Source organism: Gymnogyps californianus, chromosome 2, assembly GCF_018139145.2.
Source record: "Gymnogyps californianus isolate 813 chromosome 2, ASM1813914v2, whole genome shotgun sequence".
Lineage (NCBI taxonomy): Eukaryota > Metazoa > Chordata > Aves > Accipitriformes > Cathartidae > Gymnogyps > Gymnogyps californianus.
In genome coordinates, this window is record NC_059472.1 from 100543309 (window position 1) to 100556347 (window position 13039).

The 13039-nt window shown below is 39.5% G+C and overlaps 1 protein-coding gene across 1 annotated transcript in view; it reads left to right on the plus strand.

Moving 5' to 3' along the window:
* CDKAL1 (CDK5 regulatory subunit associated protein 1 like 1) overlaps positions 1–13039 on the plus strand; it is a 430322-nt gene that overhangs the window by 144891 nt on the left and 272392 nt on the right. The window contains exon 8 of the mRNA XM_050891512.1: positions 11343–11463. Coding sequence (XP_050747469.1) covers positions 11343–11463 — 121 coding nt within the window. The remainder of the gene's footprint in view (positions 1–11342; positions 11464–13039) is intronic.

The window sequence follows — 13039 nt, forward strand, 5'->3', positions numbered from 1 at the left end:
TGTAGTTTACAGGAGAAATTTTAACTGCTTAATGTAGAAATTCTTTTCTTGGTTTTGAATTTAGGTCTTCAGAGATTTGGGTCTTTCCCCCACTTGCTAGACATGCTAGCTCTCAAATCCTATGTTATTAAAGCTTTCTGGGGGTGGGAGGCGTGGAACCAGAGTATTTGTGTACAGTCTGCTTTTAGCTTAGGCCTTAGGGAGATGAGGGACACAGGTTGAATTGAGTTTAGTCCATATTGTGTCTGTCTAACACTTTCACAAAACATAGTTTTACAATGGGTCGTTAGACTTGATTGTAAAAAACAACCAAAGGAAATTACTTCAGGGTTGAGTCTTTTATACTTCACATAACCTTTCTTGATTTCAGTCACGTTGACCTGTCTGGTGAAGTTGCCCATCCATTCCCAGTTTAAACATTAACCAATATTTACTAAACTGTTAAATTGTCCTCATGGGGTTAGTAATTATGGATTGCTGATAGTTGCAGTGTCAGTCTGTATGAAAAAGAACAGATAAATGGTACCTGTATTATATATAGGCTGAAGTGTAGAATTTATACTGGATTGCCTACCTTAGAGTGAGTGTGTATGTATATGAATGCCAGCATATTAAATAGTATTTGTATGTGCTGTTTGATTTCACTATGATCTGCTGATAACAGTAGATAAAATACTCTCTTTTCAGTTTCTGTGATTGTGGGAAGAGTAGCTTTGACTTAAGAAGCTGATGACAAGCCAAATGAAGAATAAAAATTGGAGGAGTCAGGAGTTCCTTTTTGAGGAAAAGTATCATTTGGCTCCTAGTCAGGAAACTGACTGTTTGTGCCAAAGTGCAGCTTGAGGAGGGTCAGAGGGAGGGTAGTGGCCTCATTGAGTCCCTGTTTCTGTTTCTACGTCCTTTGAAAGGACATAGAAAGGGGGGACGGGTTTGGATGGGTTGTTTTATTTATTTCACTGTGTGGTGGGTTGACCTTGGCTGGCTGCCAGACCCCCACCCAGCTGCTGTCTTGCTCCCCCTCTTCAACAGGACAGGGGAGAAAATAAGATGGAATAGCTCATGGGTCATGATAAGGACAGGGAGATCACTTACCAATTACCGTCACAGGCAAAACAGACTTGACTTGGGGAAAATTAATTTAATTTATTGCCAATTAAAAATAGAGTAGGATGGTGAGAAACAAAGAGAAAACTAAAACTACCTTTCTCCCACCCCCCTTCTTCCCAGGCTCAACTTCACTCTTTCATCCCAGCCTCCTCTGCCTCCTCCCCCTGAGTGGTGCAGGAGGACGGGGAGTGGGGGCTGCGGTCAGCCCGTAACGGCTGCTCTTTGCCGCTCCTGCCTCCCCACACTGTTCCCCTGCTCCAGCCTGGGACCTTCCTATGGGCTGCAGTCCTCCAAGATCTGCTCCAGTGTGGGTCCTGTCCACGGGATGCAGGCCTTCAGGAACAGGCTGCTCCAGCGCGGGTCCCCCACAGGCTACATGCAGTTACTGCCAGAAACCCTACTCCTGCGTGGGCTCTCCATGGGCTGCAGCTTCCTCAGGGTGTATCTGCCTGCTCTGGCGTGGTCCTCCACAGGCTGCAGGGGGAAGACCTGCTTCACCGTGGTCTCCTCCAGGGGCTGCAGAGGAATGTCTGCTGGGGTGCCTGGAGCACCTCTTCCCCCCTCCTCCTTCTCTCACCTTGGTGCTCACAGGGCTGTTTCTCACTTTTTTCCTCACTGCCAGACAGTGTGTTGCCCTGTCTTACCCAGGCTTTCCCCGAGGTGCCCACCTGTGGCTGAGGGGCTCAGCTGTGCCCTGTGGTGGGGCTGTTGGAGCTGGCTGGAACCGGCTGTGTCTGGCATGGGGCAGCCCCAACCTCTCCTCACAGAGGCCCCTGCAGCCCCCCGCTGCCAGCTTCTTGCCACAGACACCCTGTGAACACTACTACATCCGTAACGGTATTTCTAGGTAGTAGAATTGCCTTTTAAATTGAAATTATTGAAAAGTAAAGGTACTGCTGGCAAAGATTATGCAAGGGGCTATCTGTGTTTGACAGACTAAAAAAAGTGAGGGCGTTAAAATAAGGTTTTCAATAGGCAATGTACAGAACTACAGATTGTCCGTAACTTGGTGAAATGACTGTGGTTGAAAGATTGAGCGCCACCCATTTGTATGTATTAGTCGCTGAGGTTAACAGCATAATGTGGTAAATGTCACCCCCTGCCCCTTTCTTGTGTCCCTGGATTGGCAATTTCAGAGCTATTGCTGTTTAAACAAAAATAATTATAGATTTTTGTTGTCATCTAAGAAAATGGCTTTATGTGTAGAAAGAGTGTCATTACTGAAACCAGTAGCTTTTTTTTTTTTTGCTTCTGTTGGTTTGAGAACTGCTTTGACAACAAGCATTGACACTTGAAGGACTTGACTTGAAAGTATCCCACCTTACAGTTTTTAAATGAAGGGGTTGTCATTCAGCCGAATGCTTCAACGAGAGCACCGGGTTGCATTTTGATTGCCTGTGTCTGACTGCTTAGGAAAAGTGTGACCTACTGAAGGAATGAGTTCAAAACAGTAATGCCCTTATCTATGCCAGTATCAATTCTGGGAGTTTAGCTTTGTAGACTGTAATTTAAAGAAAACAGTAGAGCACAATGAGAAATATATGGTAATTATGGAGAAACTACTTCTACAAAGACAGTTTTTAATTGCTTTTGTAAAACATCAATAATCATGCGGCTCAACATAAAAATCTTATCTGCTGGGGCAAGAGATTTCCATTGCCATCAATTGGTTTCTGTTTTTACACCAAAGTTTATTGCCATTTTTGCTGTTCCTGTTCAAGTGCTTGTGGGCATGCAGTGACTGTTAGGTGTGTGAGACAATCCAGGATTTTAGGTGGGTTTTGTAATTATTTTACTCTATGTAGTTATTTCATTGATTTGGTTTAGAAAACTGTTAGGAATGACTATACCTGTTATGACTGTCATTGTTATGACTTTATTTTGTAAGTAGCTCACAGAAACTGAATGGGAGATAAATAGTGCTGCAGAAGAAGAAAACAAGCAATGAGGGGGAAACAGACTGAAAATCTTAGTAGCAAAATTGTGATTGCTCGTTGTTGAATGAGCCTGTGATGTGCACAGAAAAGATGCCTTTTCTTCCAGACTCGTATGCACACCTTTCCACACCTTCAGTGAATGACCATCTTACAGCATCCCTATTTTTCTGTCCTGTTCATGTCAGTTAGACCCAGCTGGGTTTACCTGTGTTAGAGAATCCTCATGGCTGGTAAATGCAAGGAGTACCTTGTTCAAACCAGTGCAATTTAGTTGTCCATAGGAAGAGTACAAATAGATGGCAAAGGAGTAGAGATGAAAGTAAAAGCTAGCTTTTGCATACAGCAATAGGTTCAGCTCAGTGTTTCACTCTAAGGCTAGATTTGTTCTGTTCAACCTGCGCACCCCAAAACATTAGGCAAGTTACTTGTACTGCTGCAGCTGGCTCTGACAATCCACCCTTCAGCATTTCCTTTCCTCAGAACACAGCCTGTTTCATCTGATTCAAAATTTCTTTTCCTTGAAAGTTTCTATCCAAAATCTCCCGAGAGTTTGAGCAGCATCCTTGATCCTAATCAAATGCATTTCTTCACAGAGAGGTGAGGACAGAGTGTCAGGGGAACACTTCCTGTAGTCAATTCTTAGTATTGTCCTTCTGAGCTGTTGAATTGTAGCCAGCATTTTGAGTTCACAGCAGATTTAATGTTTAGTCACTTTTTCAGAAAGACAATAACATCACATGATCTCAAAATAAGTAGGGTGAAGCTATTGAATCCTGAAAAAAAAAATAGAGCCTTAATAGGGCATTTCAAGTGCTTTTGTTGTGAGAGAGGAAAGTACTGTGGATATGTAAAAAATGTTCTTGAATACTTGTAGTCTTAATTTAACTATATGAAATTTATATATGAACAGTAATTCCTTGTTAATAGTTATCTCCTTTTCTGTTTTACTTGTTGCACTCTACTGTTTTACTGCTTACAGATATTGTTATGATTGAATGGTACATTGGAGAAATACCAAGAATAAAGAGGTATTGTATGTTTAATGGAGAGAAAGTGATGTATGAATTTTAGCAATCTGAGCCACCTGCAGAGCTCTTTTATGAAGTTTGTGAACTGCCTCACTATATTTAATAACTTGTTTTTGAAATTACATAAAATGAATTTAAAAAAAAACCCTGTCTTTGCATGTGTGACACATTCTGGAGTCTTCTGAAACAGAATTGTTGTTGGATGCTAATTCCAAGTGCAAGGCTTAGTAGATGTCTATATTTCAAGCTAGTAACATACATGCTGTATGCTTAGTAATACCTGCCTGTTTCTCTGAAGCTTTTTTGAGTTGGTATAGGGTGGAAGGCAATCTTTTTATGAAAGAGTTCTGAATTGCAGAGACTGGATCAAACGTACCACCCGCTACCAGCAACCTGATGGAACTGGTTGCCTGGCCCAGGCCATGCTTTTTCCTGTGGTGCTGTGACACACAGGGAAAGATCAGTAATTCTGACAGCATTAGTCTGAATTATTCCCTGTCTTGTAATGGACCCAGTTCCTGCCTACACCAGTTGAAGGAGTTTGACTGTTACGCAACATCCCCACCTGCGCTGATCTAGAGGAGGAATAATTTATATTATTTGCTTGGCCAGGAGCAGGGCATGTATCTTCCAGTTAGGTTTGGCTTTTCTTTGCTCCCTGTATTTACTTGAGCCAGGAAATCCCACAAATGACACTCAGGGATGCATTCACTGCATAGCTAATGTGCTGCTGGCCAGCTGGGGTTGGTTTGGGTGGGAGCATTCACACAGCAAAGCGCTAAGCCGATTAGCGTCCTTGTTGTTTCTGCACTTGTGTGTGTCTGGCAGCATGTGATTGCTCTGGGGAGCTCGGGGATTCCTTTGCAGTCAGTCATGTCTGCTGTGGGACAGCTTGTTTGTGCTGCAGGGCAGGGAGAAAAGATAGGAGAGGAGCTTAGGGTCTGCCCTTGCTACACGTGGGCTGCTTGCATCAGAGGTAGACCAGGCCTCAGGCTGTATGCCTGCCTGTCCACTGCGAGCTCTCCAACTCTGGGTTTAAAGCACCTCCAAATTGAAGGGGTTTGGGCTCAAATATGAGTAACAGTCCAGGTTAGCTGTAGAGTGTGTTAGGCAATTTGTGTTGCATTGTTATATTTCAGATGCTGTTTTTTCTGTTAGTCCTGCCAGAAGATCCAAAATAAATTCAGAAGTTTGTTTTTCCCCAGTACTTACAGAGTTAGAAGAACATAACTCTGGAAATAAATCCAATATTAAAGTTTTGTAATAGCTCCTGATTTGCCTCTTCTGCCTTTACACATATTTTTTTATTTGATCTTCTTAGGCTCTCTTTCGTAGGTTCTTGATTGGTTTTGTTACTTGCACTTAAGTTTTCTAATTCTTTTCACCTTTTATATTTACATGATGCTCCTTTCAGTCTATTTCACTGCTTTTGGTTCTTCTTTACACTTCTTCCTTTTGTTTTTCTTTGGAGAAATTTACTACTTTGTTTTCCCTTCATATGGCTTTGCCTTCCTTAGCTACACTGCTCCCATATGCCATTTTTTCCAGTGTTAGCCTTAAGGAAAGGAAGCTCTGTATTCATTAAGAAGTGAATAATGGTAGAAGGAAATGTGTGCAAGAGTACATGAAATAGTGCTTAATCCTTTTCCCTGAAGATGCTGGAGAAGATCAGACAGGTTGGTGAGAGACGGCTGGGAAGTATAGAACAGTACATTGGCAGCCTTGTTGTGAAGAAAAAAAAGTGTCTTTCAGGAAATGGTGAATAACCTCTAAGCGTAATGATGTAACTGGGAAAGGGAAAGAATGGGTAACAGAACAAGCTGAAAACAATAGCAATTGTTGCTGCCAGGGCTGGGGTTTCCTGCCTCTTTGAGGATTTTCTTTAAACTCATGTTTTTGAGCTGCTTGAGATACCTGCACTGAACTTTGAAGCTAACAGCCAAGAAATACTGCTCCGTGTCTGGCTGGGAGTTGTGTTTCAATGACACACTGTATAGCTCCAGTGGGTGTGCAGGGATGGGGAGGGACCCTCAATGGACGCCCTCTTCCCTCTTTCAAGCAGATGATATTTCCCAGCAGCTACTGAGGGGTGCCAGCATATGGACTGAGTGAAGCTGACTATTTTTTGAAATACAGTAGGTCTATTAATATCTGATAGAGATTTGGAACACTGATAGGTAGTTGTTGAAGTTAACTAAAGATGATTAAACCAGGCCACTTCCCCCTCACTTATCCTTGTATCAAGCTAGCAAAATACCAGTCCAATTTGAATCTGTTTGCTCTAATATCATTAACATGCTTCTGTGGGTCTAGGTCACAGGGGTCTGACAATAGCCTGAGGTTCACAGCACATTTAATGTTGTTATAATCTTACAGCAAAGAAATTCCATTACCTGTTCCCTTCGTATATTTATATTTCAAGATCAGGCATTCTCTATCACAGTCCTGAAGCACATACATCTATGATTAAAGGTATATGTACATGCCATTAATATTATGTTACTTTTTTGTATCCTTTTTAACAAGTGAAAATAAATGCCTTGAAAATATTTTCATTCTGCACACTAGTTTATCAAACTGACACATTTAAAAGCCCTTTTTTAGACTAACAATAGGATTTAATATCCTGATTAATTCATTCCAACCTCATCCTCTCTGCGAACAATGCCAAGTAATGTGAATTGTGTCTACTGACTTGTATGTAAAGATGAGTTTAATTTTAAACAGTCAGTTTGGAAAACTAGAGAGCTCTGATTCATTTTAAATTGTTTCTAGCTTGATTTCGTTTCCACTTGCTGCGAGTGATTCTGCTCTATAAGCTTCCTCACTGGACTTGGTTAGTACTACTGTTGTGTTGTAATCTGCATTAATTATCTATTAATTAGTGAAAAACTGCTCTGAAGCATGACCTAAACTGCTAATTAACCTTTTCAGGTTTTTTTAGTAGAATTTTATCTGCTGGTAGACTATGTGGAAGTAGAAGAGTTATCTTTATGGCAGAAGAGGTTTATAGGACTAGAATGTTTAGGCTCTTAAATATGACCCGACTAGATCTGTTTGTTATTAAGCTATGTTTCAAAGCTTGCATCTTCCAGTGAGCCATCAAAAAAGGAGTGAGTTATGTTTGATATCTGAGATGGCGCACTCATCGTTATGGAAGTGGAAGTGTGATTAACTCAGTTTTCAGAAATGTACCAAACTTAAAAAAAAAAAAAAAAAAAGAAACAAAAAAGACTTACGTTTGGGACACTTGTTTTTCTTAGTTAAGCTGTTATCCAACCTGTAAAGTCAGAGAGAAGGTAACTTAGATAAAATGCTTTAGAAGTAAAACTTGATTGCAATGTTTTGCCCCATTCTAAGCTTTGAAAGGAGGTCATAAATGACCAGCAGGTTGAGGGAGGTGATTCTGCCCTTCTACTCTGCTCTGGTGAGACCCCACCTGGAGTACTGCATCCAGCTCTGGAGTCCCCAACATAAGAACGACATGGATCTGTTGGAGTGAGTCCAGAGAAGGGCCATGAAGATGATCAGAGGGCTGGAGCACCTCTCCTATGAAGACAGGCTGAGAGAGTTGGGGTTGTTCAGCCTGGAGAAGAGAAGGCTCCAGGGAGACCTTATAGCAGCCTTCCAGTACCTAAAGGGGGCCTACAAGAAAGCCGGAGAGGGACTTGTTACAAGGGCGTGTAGTGATAGGACAAGGGGTAATGGCTTTATACTGAAAGAGGGTAGATTTAGATTCGATATAAGGAAGAAGTTCTTTACTGTGAGGGTGGTGAGGCACTGGATCAGGTTGCCCAGAAAGACTGCGGATGCCCCCTCCCTGGAAGTGTTCAAGGCCAGATTGGATGGGGCTTTGAGCAACCTGGTCTAGTGGAAGGTGTCCCTGCCCATGGCAGGGGGGATTGGAACTAGATGATCTTTAAGGTCCCTTCCAACACAAACCATTTTATGATTCTGTGAAATGAGATTTAAAATTACTGCTTTTTCTGTTATGCTTGATGTTGGTGTGGGCTTAATAATGCTAGTTAGTTTTAAAAAAAAAATGTTGCTTAGCCTTTTCCTTATTGAAGACGACAAAATATTTATTTTTAAGTTTTCTTGAAATAAGTAGGGGGGGGAAGATCTACAGCATGTGAAAAAGTATGATTCAGTGTTTATCAAGTTATGTTTTATTAATAGCAACAATGCTTTAAACAGATGCTTTAGTGATTACTTAAAATGAAACAAAAGTCCTTGTATGGAGTAGGGGAAAAAGGATTTAAGGTCACGAATACTGTAACTGAGGGTTTTTTTTTCTTTTTTTTCCTTTTTTTTTTTTTTTTAATTACATTAAGTGTCCCTGCAGCACAAATCACTGTAGTTGGATACGTATGTGCTGCTTGCTTTCTGGAAGCATTAAACTCTCTGTTAAAACTCATCTCCCAGTACTGCTTTTTTTATCCTCTGGTGTCTGAAGTGAAAAGTACAGGGATGTTACCATTCTTGAGTGCCACACAGGTTTTGCAAGCCTCATATTAACTTGAACTTTAGTGTCATTCAGTAGGAATATGGGAAAAACTGTGGCCATACTTCATGTGAAAATAAGCTGCCATATTTGATTGCCAGCCCATAGATTTCCTGAGCTCAGGCATGGGGTTGGGACGGGCGTTAGAGTTCAGTGGAGCATGTGGGAGGTGGTCACAGAGCTGGGGTTTCTTTCCTGAATGAAGAAAGTCTCTGAAGGTAAGAGAGGCTAGGTCTTACACTCCCTTTGAGTTATATTCTACGTGCAAGTGTCCTCTAAGGTTTTTTTTCTTCTAATGTATGTGGTAACCTGCCTAGCATCTGCAAGACAAAGAGCTGTAAGAAGGTAGTAGTAGTACTTTTGGTTAACAAGATTTTCTAGACTACCATAGTGGGTTTTTTTTCCCTGTTTTCCTAAGAAAACATGGATTATAAAGTTGTGCCTCCTGCACAGGTCTGTCATTATTTCAATTTCCCTCCCTCCTTACTAGTTTTTAGTCCTTTGGCAAATTTCAAACAGATCTGTGACAAGTTTTGTAGTCTAAAGGATACTCTTTTTCCAGAAGTTCCATGAAAAAGTTTGCCTCTGATTAATGCTCCCATTATGAGAAAGGGAGAGCATGAGCTAAATTCTTATTAGAGAGCAGTAATTCACATGGCGGTTCATTGTGAGGGTGCACGTTCAGAGGAGATCAAGTTTCACTGGTTCTGCGCTCCGAGATATTACTTGTTGGGGGGGCAGGTTGTTTCTGTGGTTTGTTGGTTTGGTTTTGTTTTTTAAACTTCAGAATGGTGGTTTGACCCCAATTCTAAATGTATGAATTTTAAATTTTGGGTAGCTTGTTGTTATGTTGTTAAGCCTGATTGTTTTAAGAATGCTGTGAATCATTCCACTATATTTTCAGCCATAAATCCAAATACAGTTTTAATGTGGTAATGCAGTTGAATATTTTAAAAATGGATAAACTGGTTTATTCCAAATAAACCACAGTATTAGGAAATAGAAAAAGGAATGTTTTCTGATTCTAGTTTAATTTTTATGCCTACTATAATGCAATCACTGTTGTTATACAGGTAAATAAAATGGTGCCATGCTTGCGACTCAATGAAACATTAGATTGGAAAATAACTGATTGTACTGTGAGACAAAGATATTGCTGTTACAGTCATGAAAAGGTAGAAGTGAATAATTTAGCAACTGTTAATAGCACAAGTACCATATTACTAAATTCACAGCAGGATATAATGAAATTTTTGTCAAATGCAACTGCAAAAATAAAGCCTTTTAATTCCTGTTGATGTTATGATGTCTCCTTTTAGTATTAACCATTATGATATCAGGCCAGCCCTGCTCACTTCTTCATTAGATCACATTTTTGATTGAGAATTATTATGTATCTTAAAAAAAAAAACCTGAGAAAGAGGGTATGCCAGAAGTGTAGTTGTTTATTTCCAGGCTGTTGTTGCCATATCACAGAAATAAATTCAGAGTATGAATGCCACGTTATTAAAAAAATAGGTAGTGACTCCTCAAAACAGGTAGTGGAGAAAGACTTTAACTGGTGGATGAATTAGTTTTGTAAATAGATGTTGATAGTGTAAGTTAGGAGATTTGGTTGAACATGTTTTTTAATTGATCTGAATTGGTTATCTACTTTGCTGTGCTGGATGTAGCTCAGCCAGCACTTCATAGCTTCATGCTTTCCTTTCTCCCCCCTCCTTTTTTAGGGTAAGTTTTTTCTTTTCTGAAATATTTGGCAGATTGTAGCTATAGTTTCATGTACTATCGAAGAGTTGTCCAGCTTCAACAGATACATCTTTCTCTCTTTCCTCCACTCCAAATAGTGGTTACTTTCCACCTCTTTTCAGGTATCTAGCATTAGCTTTCCCTTGCTGTCTCTTATCTGCCTATTCTTCTAGGCTTTGTGGAATAAATGATACAAGTCTTATGTTTATAACTTGGGTGCATTTTACACCACCTGTTGCAATAATATACACTTAATTTTTTTTATTCTTCATTGTTAGATCTTGCTTCTGAATATTAGCAAACCCTGTCATTTGTGCTCTTTAAGTATAGGACTTGACGTGGTATGACTGACGTACTGTTGTAGGCAGTTGGTGATAGTATTTGTATTTTACTCTTTGAATATTACTGGCTTCAGGAAAGGAGTTGTGAGGCAGTTTTCTGACCTGCAGTCTCTTTGGTGCGGGAGGAATATGTGTAAATCTTGGTAGTCAGCTTAGCCATGAACATGTTATCGGGATATGCTTCACAGCACTTTCCCTCAGACTTACACAGTCAGGTAACTTTGACTGAAATGTGTTGGTTCTCCGTATAATAAGCTAAAAAATATTTAGTTGTTTATTACCTGCTAATTTAGGTTTGAATGAAATTTTGGGGAAAAATATTTTAATCCTGCCATACAACTTATTTAAATATTGCTATGTTGATACTTGCTTGAGAATCTGAAAATGAAACTGCTTAGATCATTTTAATTGAATAAACCAGAAAATGCAAGTGTGAAAAGATAATTGGATGAAATAATTTGCTCATTTTAACATGACTTATTTTACCTGTCAGTGTCTCTCTTTAAATGCTTTAAATGGTGGAAATACATTATTACATCTCATTCTCATTTTCAATCTTTGAAGTATAAACACTACTTCTGAAGAAGAGCAAATCAAAACAAATATGATGGGAGTTGTGCTTTGTCTTGACTGCATTTTTGTGCTTTGTCTTGACTGCATTTTTGTGCTTCATTTGAAGGTCATTCTGTGAGACTGCTGGGTCAGAAAAAGGATAATGGAAAACGTTTGGGGGGAGCACGACTGGATTTGCCAAAGATTAGGAAGAATCCACTGATAGAAATCATTTCCATCAATACAGGGTAAGAATATTCCAAACTTATAAAACATTCAGTACCGCCGAGGAATTCAGTTTATCTCTTTCTGTAGGCCTGGTGTATGACTCTTAAGTTACACAGAAGGAGGCAGGCTGACAACTTTTAAATAGTAGAAGATTTTAAATGGCATTCTTTCTGGAAAATATGTCCCTGCTTATTTGGGTACAAGACTTCTGCTGCTCCAGGGCTGCATTCAATCATGCAGTCCTCTTTGTAAGTTCATCTAACGCTTTCTCAAAAGAAAAAGTTCTAAGAATATTGCAGAAGAAAAAAAGCATTTAGAGGTTTCTTTCCTGTGCTCTTTTGATTTCTAAGAAGGCAGTTCTGGAATATCATTAGTAACTCATTAAGATCTGTAAACATCGTTAAGATCTGTAAACACCTGATTGTCAGCCCAGATGTGTTAATGGCTAAGTTATAGTTATTTGCTTCTTGCCCCCCTGACATGTTTGTAAAGAGTTATATTTCAGCCTTTTCTTTGTTTGAATAAGATGCCCTCTGCCTATCAAGCAACTCTGGATGCCCATTTCTCCATAAGACTACATAAATTTTTCTGTTCTGTGTTTCTACTTTGAGGAATTCTATTTTAATTTTCCTTCCCTTGATGCTTTCCTTTTCTCAACTCCACTTGGTCATCTCCCATTTGGACAGTTTCCTAAAAAACAAACAAACAAACCCGCCCCCTGGTCCTCTTCTGATTTTCCCATCTTCTCCAACTTATGTAGTAATTTCCCAGGTGGTAAAATGTAAAATGCATTGCTCTAGGCATCCCAGGTAGGTGTGAACTTACTGCCTAGAGAAAAAAAAATGTGGTAGATCTTAGGTCTCTTTGTTTTGGGTTTAGTCTAGCACTTTCATAAACATTTCATAAAAGAGTTTTTTGCTACTATCCTCTTTCTCTCTTACTTCCTTGTCTTTAAGTAATCTTGCCTTCATAATGTGCTGTAAAACCTAGTGTGCTATTTAGGTCAGAATACCAGTTCAAGGCTTAGTGTGGTTACTTTTTCTTCCTCTGCCTTATGGTAAACCTACGGGTGATATTTTGTCATATTGCTGAATTATAATGCATTGATTGTTTTTGAAGTCTTGAGATGAGCTCTTCTGGTGCAGTTACTTTAAGTGATCTAAATTTTTTCCCTTGTTGTCTTTCCTGTCGACATCATCTTTGTGCCCATGTGATCAAAATCCTTTTCATGATTAAAAATAGGCAAAGTATTCTTTTATGTCTGGTTGTGTGTAAGTTTCAGATGGTATAAATTTTTCTTTTCCATTAATATTTATCACAATCTAATGTTGTGATATCTTTCTAGTTGTAAATGTTGTCAAGGATGTAAACTAATTGAACCATGGTCTTGTTTACATGTCTTTTGTTTTGTAGTAGTGCGTTTAAGATGGTAAAATGTACTGCTATTTCTAATACCACGTTATTGCTAGCCTAATTATAGAGGTTAATACAAGAAGGGTACTGTGGGGTATATATACTTGGCATTAGGTGGCTGATGAGAGTAACAACCCTTTGAAAAAAAATTTTTTTAAATATATTTTGAACATATGTATTTTC